General features: G+C 37.9%; 1 protein-coding gene across 2 annotated transcripts; it reads right to left on the minus strand.

The window, feature by feature from the left end:
- Positions 1-542: 542 nt before the first annotated feature.
- Positions 543-14,317, minus strand: SLC25A15 (solute carrier family 25 member 15). Of its 2 annotated transcripts, none has more exons than XR_015746025.1 (7): positions 13,776-14,079; positions 10,430-10,558; positions 6,009-6,267; positions 3,374-3,511; positions 2,861-3,030; positions 2,045-2,313; positions 543-816 (listed from the first exon to the last, which is right to left on the minus strand). XR_015746025.1 is itself a non-coding variant. In XM_026668592.2 (7 exons), exons 2-7 carry the CDS (start codon positions 10,482-10,484, stop codon positions 695-697), a joined length of 903 nt encoding a protein of 300 aa, XP_026524377.1. In that variant the 5' UTR covers positions 10,485-10,558; positions 13,776-14,317; the 3' UTR covers positions 543-694. The 2 variants fall into 2 exon arrangements, 1 of the variants encoding a protein (XP_026524377.1); XM_026668592.2 differs by having other exon boundaries at positions 2,155-2,313; positions 13,776-14,317.
- Between the last annotated feature and the right edge of the window lie 10 nt (positions 14,318-14,327).

Below are 14,327 nucleotides of genomic sequence, written 5' to 3' on the forward strand. Positions count from 1 at the left end.
AATATAACGTGATTATGGCCAAAGACAGCAGATGATATTAATACCTTTTACTTTTAAAATAAATGCTTAGACTTGTGTAGATTACCGGTATATGTCATTAAAGAATGAAAAAAAGCCTAACTTCTGTAATCAACAGTTTCAGAACAAAGGCACTGTATTCTGGCAACAGGGAACATTATAAAGAAATATTGGGTACCAGATTACAAGTGATTTTTTTTAAGTCTATTTATGTGTAATGTGCTTTCCAATGTTCTCTGGTGTGTGAGAATCAAGTAACCAGTAAGTAGAATTGTATACAAATTAACAAATGTGGGACATTATAAAAACTACTCTGCAATATACCTCCTGCTCAGCTTCCCAGCATATTAAGTTACTTTTATAGTGCTGTCACTATGTTGCAAGCTAATAGTTAACTGCTATTGCAGCATATTCTTTTTTAAAACCCCATGACTAAAATTTATATAGAAGTTAGTAATTGAAATCCCTTATAAGATCATGTAGTATCAGTGCTGATCTAGATATGTAAATCCACAAAGCACACGTTTAGAAAATACAGCATTTTTACTGAAATCGTGTTTTTTAAAAAATGTAGTCATTTTACTCCCATTTCACATTTTAAAATCTGTCACTCACAGTTGGACAATTACTGTGGTGACTACACATAGTCTAATGATATCAGTCTGTGATAAAAGTTCTAGCTATCAAATTGGTTCATCATCAGTTTACGGCTGTGTTCATAGGCAAGGAACAGGGCACCATTGGCTGGGAATGCACGGATCATAGTAGGTTTCAGTCCAGAGTACAAGGCAAACACGCCTAGGAGCAAGACATAAGCATTAGAAAAACTACCTTAGAATTTCACTTCCATCACTTTTTAAAACTCAGACTATGTTGTACTGATTTAAAACTGAACAAGGAAATCCAACAAAAGATAAACTTTTAGGAATTTCAGCTTACCTACAAATTCAGAAGAAATGGTTAAATATTTTTGGCTTGATCAGATGACTTATCTTTATCTCCATTTATTATTTATCTTACTTTAATGCAGAGGTGATATTCAGCAGGTTCTGACCAGTTCTGGAGAACCAATAGCGGAAGTTTTGAGTAGTTCGGAGAACCGACAAATACCACCTCTGACTGGAGATTTTACAGTATCCTTTTGCCATGCCCACCAAACTACGCCTACAGAAAAGATAGTAAAAAAAAATTGAATCCCACCACTGCTTTAGTGAGTAGTTGATAAGGTCCAGAAATATGTTAAGCAATATAATCTATTCAAAAAATTAAAGATGAAATTGTAAGACTGAAATGACTGGATTCTAGTAATAATAAAACTATATATAAATTATCCTGCGGTTGATTTGGAGATAGTGAATTTGAAAGAAAAAATAAATCTAAAATTTTATCTGGACCATGACTATCATAGGTCTGTGGTTCGCAACCTTTTCTTTCACCTTTTGTGCCATGGACCATAGTCATGGACCCCCAAGATTTAAGATTTAAATCATAACAGTTCTTCAAGCCTTTGTGGACCCCCTGTTATGATAATGGACCACAGGTTGAAAACCACTGTCATAGATTAATTATATCTTAAGAGTGATTAAACTCATCATGGATTCACAGGTTATGAAACCTAAGTTTCTTACCAAAAATTAGACCGGAAGGCTGCAAGTGCAAGTGAAGGAATCAACAATAAATGAAATGAGTGTACAGTTTATAAAAAGTATAGTAACATCAAAATGGCATGTAGATATAATACAAATGATGTAGTTATGTAGTCATATTTGATTCAAATGACATAACACATTATTTGTCCTTCACTTGTCTAAAGCCTAAAACAAGTCATAATACAATTTGGTTTTGGAGTATTTTGCTGTGATATGGAACATTCCTGGGATGATGTGAGCTGCAGCCCAAACTTAAAGGGAACCAATCAAGAAAGTCTGCCGTATGTTAAAAAAGGAGGTGGTGGTGACAGAAAAGAACTGGGTTTACATATTATACCAAGTTCAAATGTGGGTTATTGTTTGTGATTTAGTCTCACCTGCAGGCATAAAAACAATTCTGTAGGGGATAGCTGATCCCAGCTGTGGCGGTGCAGAAGTTAAGAGATACCCTCACCCATGGCCCCGTTAGCCTCTTCCATATTCTAACCTTCATTCTTGACAACACTTGCAAAAGTTCTCATAAAGCCCGTTTGTTTTCCTGCCATGGAAAGAACTTGGATCCTAGATTTGATGCAGTCCACTGGGTAAACAGCAATCCAGAGACACATGCCACCGAAGCCACCACTGAGCATCAGTGCAACCGGACCTATAAAAACAAGCAGCAGGAGCTTAATATATTGTAGTATGATAGCAAAAAAGCCAAGTGATTTCCCCACCAACTCGCAATTTCATTAAAAAAAGATAGTTCCCATATCCTATTAGAACAGGTAAGCATGCTTGTTTTAAGGGTCAGTGTATTGGTGAGTTATGGGAATCACTTGAACGATGTGTGTTGGCTACTGAATTGTCCAATTCTCTAAATCTCTGACTTGGCTGCTGTTAGGTTTTTTTCCCCCTTCCTTGTGCAGGTCAAGAACTGAAGGAAGGAATGGGCACTGGTTCTTCTCCACCTAATTTGGGTTGGGCTTCTTTTTCTTTAACCAGTAATCTTTAAGGCTTCTAGTCCATGTATGTCATACACTAAATAAATAATTTAAAGCTACTGTGTTTATATGAGAAGATTTTGAACAGGCAACAGGATTGTTTTTATTATACAGACATCCTTTGAGCTTAAAAATCAGCAGGGGTGGGACTAAAAGAAGCTGTATTTATCTCAAGACAAGAAGACATATTGTTAGCAAGCTCAAACATACCTAATTCTTCTTTTGGTTTTCCAAATGCCAAAAAGGTCCGGCTCAATTCATAGACTCCAAAGAATAAAAAGTAGCCTGGAATTTCACGTAGCAAAGTGCTGAACCAACCACGGTAGAAGCCAAGGGGGCCGTCCTTTTGCAGTACACTTTTTATTACTGACCAAACTGTACTAGGAGAAGAAAAAGAATATTGCTACAAGCATAGGTTGCCAGCTAATGATGAGAGAAGGGACTATACGATTGTAAGTTGAACTGAAAAAAAGATGGAAAGTGATTCTATTTCCTAATTTTAGTTTTTTTTTCCTCCTTTTTTCCTCCCATTTATCTTTTACTCTGTGAAAAAAATTCTTAATGAATTTAAATCAATCAAAATGTAATAAAATAAAATATGGGAAACATAATTAAAAAATAATATACAAACATGTAAGTGCAGAGAAATAAACTAATTCAAAGTGTCAAACCATTTCCAAACCTGGAAAAGGCAGGCAGGGTTGAGGCTAACTAATTACTTACTTGTGCTGTTGCACTATCTGCCCAGATAATTTCATTTCGTGCATGGCCTGCAGACGGCACTTCACAAGCTCTGTAGGGCAGAGGGCCAAAGTGGCAAAGGCAGAAGCAAAGGAGCCAGCCACTGCATTTTGAAGGTCGCTGCAAAAAAAATAAAAAATGACGTGTTTCTAGTACATGGAAATCACATGCAGCTCAAAGCTAGCATGCCTTTACCCAGTTGGTGCTGCAAATAATTATAAAAAGAGATAGCAAAGGAGCCTTTTATAGCATCCCACCTGATGAAACAACCATAGGTGGTGGTTGTGGGGAAAATAGAAGACAGGAGTATTAGATATGCTTGCTGTCTTGAATTATATATATATATATATAATTAGTGAGATAAAATCATATCACCATGATCATGCTTTCAACACTGGATTTAATGAAGCATCTTTTAAATTCCCTGCTGAAAAACAGGATGCTGTATGATTATCATTAGTAGATAAGACTCTTTTTGTACCAAACATTAAAGGAAAAGAGTGTTCTACAACAGTTCCAAGTATCTTACTCCCTACCAAAATGTATCTAGAAGCTTCAACATTACTGAAAAAAAATAAGCATAACCTCTTTGTTGTTTTCAATGGGCAACTGGTCACAGTGATAAACACTTTCAGTAATGAAATTAGAGGAAAGAAAGAAGTTGGGGATGTGATAGAGTTTTACATCCATTTTTTCCCAGTCACCATCCTTTCTTGCTCAGTGACCCAGCACATTTCCACAGTATTTCTATTTTTGCTTTGCCCACTCTTGGATGCCTACATGATTTAAATGGGGCAGTCCTCCAAATGTTTTCAAAGCTCCAGAATCATTCCCTCATGATGATTTTTATCATTTGTTTTCCAGGCCTATCCATTGTCCTGAGTGTTCTATCTTTTCAAAAGTTTCAAATGTCCTGCATCCATCTTCAAGAATCCTTTAACTTAACCCAACTCATAGGCATTAAGGGGATGTAAATACTCTTTCTTGGTTCATCAACTTTCACACCAAGCTTATAGATGCTTTGCAATCTATTTGGCTTTAAAAGAAGCTAAACTAATATTATATATTTTACTTTTGTTCATTTTAATTTTGTCTTGGGATTTTTTTGCAGTTCATATTGTCAGCAGTTAACATTTAGAAAACATTAATTGATCCTAAGAACAAACAATTCTCCAATCATGCAACTCTGAAAGTAGGTCAAGTATTTGTCAAAGGTCACAGGTCAGATTAGCAGATTCATGCGGCAATCTACTGAAGCCTCACATGATTCTGGCAGTTGACTAACAATCGCAAACAGGTAAATTCCAGATATAACTCAAGGATTTAGGACATGGAATATGGAAAAAATATATTACATGCCTGTTGTTGACCTGGTATCTATCAATCTGAGGGAGAAGATACTGTTAACTGGATTTTCATTGGAATGTTCAAAGGAGCATTTCATCCTTTGCTATAGAAATCCTATTAGCAAGGAGTACAAATACCTGATCTGCAAATAAATCAGTATGTGGATAGGTGGAAGAGAGTGGATGCATGTGGTTTATATACTATGCAAAGCTATGATATGATTTGATTTTTGGTCCAATTATCCTATGAATCTAGCCACTATGATTTGCAAACCATACATTATCATTTATCATGTTATAGGAACTCAGTTATTTAGAATTCCTTCAGCAAACTATGATCTAAAACAGAGGTGAGCAACTTCTTTAGATTGGGGACCTCAACTCCTGATTTTTTTTGGAGAGTCAACAGGAAGCCATCCCATGACATAGTGACATCAACAGAAGGGGAAAGAATTCAGTATGTTCCATCTGCTTTTCAAGGTACTGGTGGGATGTACAGAGGGAATGGGAGCAAGTCACTTTTATTCCCCCCCCCCATTCTTATTTAAGAAATCCCCCAAATAGGATGAAATGGTATGACTGAGTTTCTGATGATTGTCCTCAGCACCTGGACTGCAGTCCTGTTTTTAGGCCTCTGAAAAGCCTCCTGCCTGTATTCCCACCCATATAGTTCAAAAAGAAATGCCACCTACATCAGACATTCTGCCAATGAATTTCAGTGGCTCAATCTGGGGCAGCTGAACGACCACATGGAGCCTGTGAGCTTCCCATTCTTGGTTTAAGGTAAAGTAAGGACAGAAAGGAAGTGCCATGTTACAAACAGCAAGTTTTGTTGCCACTCTTTCAGGAATAAGGTGGCAAGGAAAAGGTTTTCAGATTTTCTTCTTGCAGACTCCTCTTTTAAACAATTTCACTGAGAAAGCCGTAGTAGTAGGCTGGCTTGCCTGGAACACTGTCTGACCCATAACCTGATTAAGTGGAGAAAGCTTATGGCTCAATTAATCAAAACTTAAAGGATTTTATCCATAGATATTTATGTTTTAAACTATTGCCATATTTCCTAAGTACCAGAAATGCAGAGAGAGAAAAAATCAAGCTATAATTAAAAGAAAAACATCAGAGTCAAGGAACAGAGTTTCTATCTCAATAGGATTCTCATTTTCTGGGTGTGAGAACTCCACTTCTACTTCTGAACTATGATACTTTAAAAAAAAAAATTTTTTTTATAGCTTCTATTAGTTGCAGAGTGGTTGAGGGAATCACACACTAACCTCAGCTTTGCTTTCCTATCTAGGCCAGCAATTTTCCTCACGATATTTTGGCAAAAGCCATAACACATAAAGAGCACGGCATTTTCAGCAATGTTTGCCACAAGTGCAGGGGTGGTCCCCTTGTAGAAGCCACGGAACCCTGCTTGCTTGTAGGTCTTCACAAAACAGTCCACAAGCCCTTGGTACATGGTGGGGAATGTCTGCATTTTCACCTTTGCGGTGTCAAATGGCTGACCGGTTATCACGCAGGCAGTACCTCCTGCATGAGAAAGGAAAGTAAAAACATCAGAAATGGGAGTTGCTAGGTGGCTGGTTTTGGTTTTGCATTTTGGCTATTACATAACATTCTCAAGCAAAAGGAGGTAAACTGGAGAAAGAAAACTATCCTTGACAAAAAAGGCACATATTAATATGTGTGTGTGTGTGTGTTTATATATATATTAGTTATAAATTTATAATATTTTAAGCTTGATGCTAGGGATAACCAGAATATTTGCTTTGCTCTAGGAGTTATCAACTTTTTCACACAGGGCACTATCTGGCAATTTCATATGGTGCCAAACCTCCCTCATCTTAAAAAATATTCAAAACTAAAAGCCAGGTCTTATGAATCTGAAGGCAAGAATATATTTTCTGAGATTTGGGTTATTTTTCATTTCAGTCACTCCTTCCCTCTTTCAAAATAAATAATATGTATTAAAATCATGCTCTCCCTTTTTATGAACCTATAATCCCTTAATTCAAGGTAGGGTTCTGGATGGAGCTGAAGTATTAAAATCATACTATCCCGATTGTTTTTGTTTTTTTTTTCAAATAAGGGACTTATTAAAACCCATCTCACAGAGTGGTAGTTGTGGGGAAAATTGAAAGTGAAAGCATTATGTATGCTATCTTGAATGGCACAAAAGGTGAGATGAAATAATAATAATACTGTTGACTTGGCTTGGAAGACAAGAAAACTAATGACAACTGACCTCGCTTTGTACCCAAAAACTAATGATAACACATCATGATCGGCTCTATTTGCCAAGAGTTGAAGAAGCTAGAGGAAGGTGAAACAAACTGTGGAGAAAGAAAAGCATGGCTTGAATGACTACATTAAGAAAAGCCAGGAATCCTTGCTGAAGGTACCCAATCAGGGAAAGCTCTTGAAAGCAGCACAGCTGAAGGCTGAGTATAGAAGAAACAACTGAAAACTGACAGTTAATTGGAAGAACAAATCAATGCATGAAAGATATAGAAGGAAAAGCTGATAAAAAAAAACCTACATGGAGTTGGTTAAGTTCAGGAGTGTTAATGAAAGAAACTGAAGGCTTTATTTTTGTAGCTCAAGAATAAACTTTGCCAACTACCCGTAGTTGCATGGAGGCAAATATTTAACATGTAACAAACAACAGCAAATATTGCCTTTGTAGTAAAAAGGATGACACACTTGACCACTTGATTAGTGGCTGCAGCAAACATTCACAAACTGCCAGAAATATTCATTGGAAACATTACCAGAGGTTTAGATTTGAATGTAATAAAAGCCCCTGGGATCATCAAGGTTTCGGAAAATGAGGGGGTTAACATCTTATGGGACTTTAAGAACCAAACAGACAAGCATCTTCTTAATAACTTGCCTGATATTTACTGAAAAGAAGAAAGTCTGGTTCATTTATGTTGCTATTTTGGATTATGCTAGGATTGAGGAAAAACAATTGGAAAAAAATTATGAAATATCAGAATTTGTAGATCAGAGTTGAATGATGATGCAGGGGGGAATCTTTTGTTATACCAATTTTGATTGGGGCCCTTGGAGCATAACATTATCTGGAAATATTGAATTCATTAGACCTGAACACCTAATTTTAAAAAAATTAGGAATTGGTTGGAACTGCCTATATTCTTAGATACTATTTTAATAATTCTTAGGTCCTTGGTTAGGACTTGAATGACATTTTCATCAGTCTCAGACAGTGAATCTCACTGAAAAGTACCCACATATACCATAAGTTGAATCAGTATAGTACAGGGATCCCCAACCCCTGGGCTGCAGAAGTGGTGGGAAGTAGGTGAATGGGTATGCTCCATTTAGGCGAGCAGTGGGCGCCGGCGCCTGCCACTCACACAAAAGGAGCTGTGTGCATGCTTGCCAGACAGTTGCACGGAACTATCCCCTCTCCCGCCTCCACCGGTCTTCAAAGCCAGAAAGGTTGGGGAACTCTGATGTACTACAAGCTTTCCCTAATCTGGTGTCGCCTAGCTATTTTAGAATAAAAGTTTAAAATTTCTCAGCCAACGCGGCTTTTGGCATGCTGGTAGGAAATTCTGGGAGTTGCAATATATGGAGTACATCACAGTTTTAAAAAGTAGCACAGAGGGCCTCTGTGGCTATGACTCAGATTTAGGAAACCAAAGTTCAATTCCTCACTCAGGATGAAAAAGAATCATGATCTAAATCTAATCTGTATCAGTACTATCATAAAAAAGTAGAACAACTGCTGATGCTTGCTCTAATATTAAGTTACCTGAACAAATTATGGGATTTCCACATGTTAACAACATATAATAGCAGGAATCCCAACACCACATTTTTCTTCTTCTGAAGAAACCACAGAAGAAAGCTCACATTCGCCTTACTTGGAAGTGCTGAGTGATTTATAGATCTAGAAGAAGGGCACTTCTAAGATTAAAAAACAAAAGCTGGGAAAAACTGAGGAGCGGCACTGAAAATGAAAAGAGTGGTTTCTCCTATAAAATCCTGCTATCCTAAGCAAAAGAAACAGTGATGTTAGCTAGTTGAGAAATGAAACATCTGCACGAGAACAATCAAGCTGAGAGAGCACCAAGGACCTACAGAAGAAACACTCGGGAGCAAAAACGTTATCTTCCCATCATTCTCCTCCAAAACCAAAGAATCAAAAATGTCCATCTGGAGGCTTTTCTAAGTGAAATGCTTTGAACTATAAAAAAAAAAAAGCCTCAAGAACACACATTTTACAACTGAAATAAATTATTTTGTGCTCTTGACAATCATTTTAAAAAAATGAATGCAGATATAAAAAAGACCCTATCTTTCCATAGTAGTGACAACTACGCTGACTTAAGAAATGCAAGCAAGGTACAAACTTGGCTCTCTCTTGCACATGTGGGCATTTGTAATTTCTACTTTTCTTACCCTCTTCTTAAACAAAAGAACAAGCAACAGCAACTAAATGATGGCTGCAAATTTCTCTTTCATACTTGTACTGGGTTTTGTAGATTCCACTTCTAAATCCTTGTCCAGAAATACAATAGAGTACTATTTGGTAACTTTGTCAACTTTAAGATGCATGGACTTCAACTTCCAAAGTTTCTCAAGCAGTATGCAAGCTATTAAGCTCCACTGATAGCCTAGCTCAACAGTCCCTAACCTTTTGGGCACTAGAGTTCAATTCTGCGGAGGGAGGTTTTTCAGCGGACTGGAAGGGGCGTGGTTTCGTATGCTACTTGCATCCCGCAGATGGGCCTTTGCTTATCTGTGTGGCCTGGCTGATGGCATGCCATGGGCCAGTGCTGGTCCACAGACCGGGAGGTTGTGGACCCCTGGCCTAGCTGACACACCCAGATCAGACCTAGCAGAGAAAAATGCAGCAATTCTACATCAGAATCCATTTTGGGGGCTTCTGATATCAGCAGTATTTTCTCTGTAGGTCTCGTCAGAAGGACAGGAGCCTCAATTTGAAACTTCCCTCTATTTTACACAAACAGCTGGTTTTCACTTTAAAGTGTTATGTGTCTCTTGTGTCTTTAGCTTATAGGCTTCCTGTGAGCATCTGCTTGGCCTTGGAAGGAGAAAGCCCCCACCAAGGAGAGCACTATGCTCCAGATCAGGATAGGCCTTGTTCTGTGTCTGTGGTTGATGGGCAGTCTTCACTTTTCACCTGGGTAACAGCTGAGACTACAGAGAAATACCAATAGCTGCCATCTACACGGCTGTGTTCCTAAAAGCAAACCAATAAAAGGCAGTTGACTGACCAGCACACAACTTAACTATAGAATGCAAAACAAAACAAAGATTATCTTGTCTCTCCAATCATTGCTCAACTTTTTCTTGTGACATATTTTGAAATGCTTGTGTAAGCATGAAATAAGGTCTCAACAAATTAAAAGCCGCAGTTAGGAAATTATTAGACAAAAAAGTGCTTACACATTTACTTTTCCTCCGTAGGAAGGGATTAGAGGAAAGGAAGCAATTCATGGGAAGCTCATAATTTACGGCAAGGTCAAAACATTATTCCCTGTTAGTGCCCTTCACTAAACAAGCCACCTTTAGGACCCACACTGCTGTCAACAGAATTGCCTTACACCTCCAGAGAAGAGCTTTGTTTAACTAGCATAAAAGCAGCTGCTATCAGTTTTTAACAGGATTTATGTAAACAGCAATTCCTAAGACTTACCTACAGCCCCAGCTGTGAGGTCAATGGCAGCTTGGATGACAGGATTTGTTTTCATATTTTTTATTTGCTTTGTGTTGACTCTAAATCACGAAGTTTCCTGTAGTATGCAAGGCGCTGAGATGAGTATCTCTAAATTAGATTTGGAGAGGGAGGAAAATGAAAATGTTAATTTGACAGCAAGTAAATGAGTCATATTGCATTTCATATTTCATTTAAATATATACTAAGTTGTTCAAGTCTTTTGTTTTTTAACCAAAAGTTACTTCAATATATAAATTATTGGGATTGGATTTCTCTTCCAAACCATGTGGAAATGTCACAGAAATACAAACTTTTTAAATAAAATGTTAGCAAAAATAAAGTACGGTGCAAGTTTTTGTCAGGATCTAAGCACAATGATTCAGGAACTATATTTCAGCTCTCAACAATTTCAGTGATTTTCACCAGAAGTTAGCTTCCAATAAAAGCATCAGACCAAATAAAGCCATATTGCATCAAACTCTCCTGCTCCAGCATCCTACTATTTCCCATTCATATTTCTTTAAACTCTATTGAATCCTGCACAGTTCTAGCACTCTCTCTTGCTATAAAGATATGCAGGCTCATTATAGTTAACTATCAGATGACTAAAGTTTGTTCCAATGCATTATTTTAAAATCTTATATATATATGAAGAATGATTTATTTTAAAATAACTGCAAGATTCAGAAGGCATTGAAAATAGTGAGTCACACTCTTGCCTCATCTATCAGCTACTTGGGGCTGCCCTTGAAAATAACCCAGAAAGCTGAGAATAGCAAAGCCTTCTTGCTGATTGGTACCAATCAGTTTTAGAGCAGAGTTGATAGTGTAGGATCTTCAATGTTTGCCAGCAAGTTTATAGCTCAACATGAAGTGGTGGGATTATCTAGTCAGCCCCATACAGCTTGGGAACATGTTACCTTTAGGATCATCTTCATTTAGACTCTGCCTGCCCTACAAAGAGTCTTATCCTTTATCCAGGGGATAAAGGATCATACCCACTTACAAGGGGCTTGAGATATTTTTAGTAGCAGACCCTTTTCTCTAGAACAGCTGGCCCAAGGTCAAATGTGCTGGTACTCTGATGTCTTTCTGTAAAAAAGGAACTTTCCAGGAGACCATTCAGATGTAAAGATTTGTCCATCAGCAGCAACAATTTGGATTGCAATTTTTTAAAAAATTACTAATAATGTGTAATGGCTTTTAACAGGCTGCTGTATTTATGAATCTTTTATAGATACTATACTTGATCTTAACCAAAAGGCTGAGAAGCGATTGGTCCTACTGAGATCGGCATATTGCGCCTGATTGGGGTAGATTGTAGGGGTGATAAAGAAATATAATTTTATGTCATTTTATTCTATTTTATATATTTATGTACTCAATTATTGTACTTTATGCTATAACTATTGTGTTTTACTCTACTCTCATTTTAAATTGTTTGTTTAGAATTTTATTGGTAATATGTGTTTGAACCTGTACGTTGACATTGCCTATAGGTAATAAATAAATAAATATATATAATCCATATTGTATTTATTGTAAGCAGTCTAGAACTACAAGAACAGTTACAATAATTGTAATGATGATACAAATAATCATTAATATATAAATACTAAAGACAAGAATCCCATCACTAGCTAACTAAAATAGGGTCTTTCAAGACGACAGCAGACAATTAATGGCAATCAGTAACACAAATTGTTATTAAACAGTTTTAATGACTTTAATGGTGAGGTATCAATGCAAAACAACATGTATCTTTAGTTCTACTCTCTCCCTCTTCCACCTCCACCTCTAGAAAAATTTGGCATCCTAACCAAAAATAGTCATTTACCAGTATGGAGGGATCAGAATTTTTTATTTTTATTTTATTTTATTTATTTTGATTTGTCAATCGCTTACAAGGTAATAGATATAAGTACAAACATGACTAAGAATACAGGAAATAGGTATGAATAAATGGGCACAATAGGACAGTGACGGTGGGCGCGATGGTGCACTTATGCATGCCCCTTAGGAATGGGGTGAGGTCAATAGTGGTTAGTTTGAGGTTAAAGGAGTGGGGGTTAGAGGATGTAACAATAGAGTGAATTTTGCCAAACTCAGCAGCTAACAAAGGAAACATAATTAAATATTAGCTATCTATTCAAACGTTTTACCTTTGTATTACTAAATCTATCATGCAGTATATAAAACTGATGATCATCAGGATTGAGAAATTTGCTATTTAAGGTGTAACAATGTAACACTAATATTTAATGGATATATTACTTTCGTTTGTGTCCTTTATTTCAGTTCTTGAATTTAATCAATTTGACATTTTACACATCTCCAAAATTTTCAAAGGTTTTGTCATCTGATATGTATAAACTCTAATAGGGAAAAGGAAATTTGCACAGTTGAGCCCAACATTTCTGTTGCTAAATGAGACATTTGTTAAATGAACTTTGTTCCATTTCATGATCTTTCTTGCAACAGTTGTTAAGTGAATCACTGCGGTTGTTAAGTTAGTAATATGGTTGTTAAGTGAATCTGGCTTTTCCATTGACTTGGCTTGTTAGAAGGTTGCAAAAAGGGAACACATGACCCTGGGACACTGCAACTGTCATAAATATGAATCAGTTGCAAAGCATATGAACTTTGATCATGTGACCAGGGGATGCTGCAATGGTTGTAAGTGTGAAAAAAGATCATGTCCCTTTTTTCAGTACCATTGTAATTTTGAACGGTCACTAAATGAACTGTTATAAGTCGAGGACTACCTGTAATGGTTTAAGGCACCAAACTAGAAAACAGAAGATTATGATTTCTCGTCCTGCCTTTAGGTACAAAGCCAGCTGGGTAACAATGAGCCAATCTCTCTCTCAGAGGAGTATCAAGTATATTTACAGCCTTGAGTTACTCTAACATTAATAAAGGTGGGATACAAATCAAACAATAAATTATATATATAGTTATAGATGATATATATAGAAATAAATGTAGGCATATATATTTAGGCTTATGGTAAATTCATGTGTTATTGTATGTATATACCTAAATCAGGGCTGGGGAATGCTTTGGGTTCTATTCCAAAAATTCGCTTTGGCAACGCCAAGGGCACTAACCTAGCATCACTCGACAGCTCTTTAAAGCAGCTGCATCTTTTCCCGGGCTTGTGGGCCAGCTCATCCAGGGAAGAGGCTCGGCTGTTTTAAAGATCTGCAGGCAGCTGCTACCGCCATCTCTCCAATTGCAAAGCCGGTAATACATCTCCCAGTAGACGATCAAGTGATGCATTATTTAAAAACAGGAAAGAAAGAAAACAAGACTTCGCACTGACCGATCCCTGCAGACCGAAGAGGGCAGCTCCCCGAGGGAGGGACGGAGGGTGTCGCAGGGGGGTGTCCTCTGAAATCGGCTACTTCTCTCCACTGGAGTTGCCACCGAAAGCCCTGCGCTTCTCTTCGGCTGACTCAGCTGCATTGCCTCTCCAGAACGGGCTCGCTTTCCATGCAGCGAGCGCTATATACCTGCGATCAAAGGGGCGCTCGCCTTCCACCCGCCTGGCAGTGGAAAGGACAGGAGGAGGAGGAGGAGGAGCTGGCGCTCTGGAGCTCGGCCTGGGAAGCGGAACCGGAGGCGGGGAGGGTGCTGCTTACTGCTGCCCACCCCCCCTCCAAAGCCCGCCCCGAAGGCCGGCCAGGTGGCCTTGGCAGCCTTAGAAGAAGCGGGGGAGGTCGCCAGTCTCTGGGGCGTTTTACAATTTACCTTTTAAAGGGCAATATTTGTAGCTCCGTGTTGACGTGCCTTGGGGCTTTCTGAGCTTCGTTGTTTTTTCCTTGCAGACGTTTTTTCTTGCAAACTAAAGGTAACCACATCACTGATGATCTTA

Source organism: Notechis scutatus, chromosome 1, assembly GCF_049901735.1.
Source record: "Notechis scutatus isolate UNSWTSFEM ecotype Mainland chromosome 1, rNotScu1.2, whole genome shotgun sequence".
Lineage (NCBI taxonomy): Eukaryota > Metazoa > Chordata > Lepidosauria > Squamata > Elapidae > Notechis > Notechis scutatus.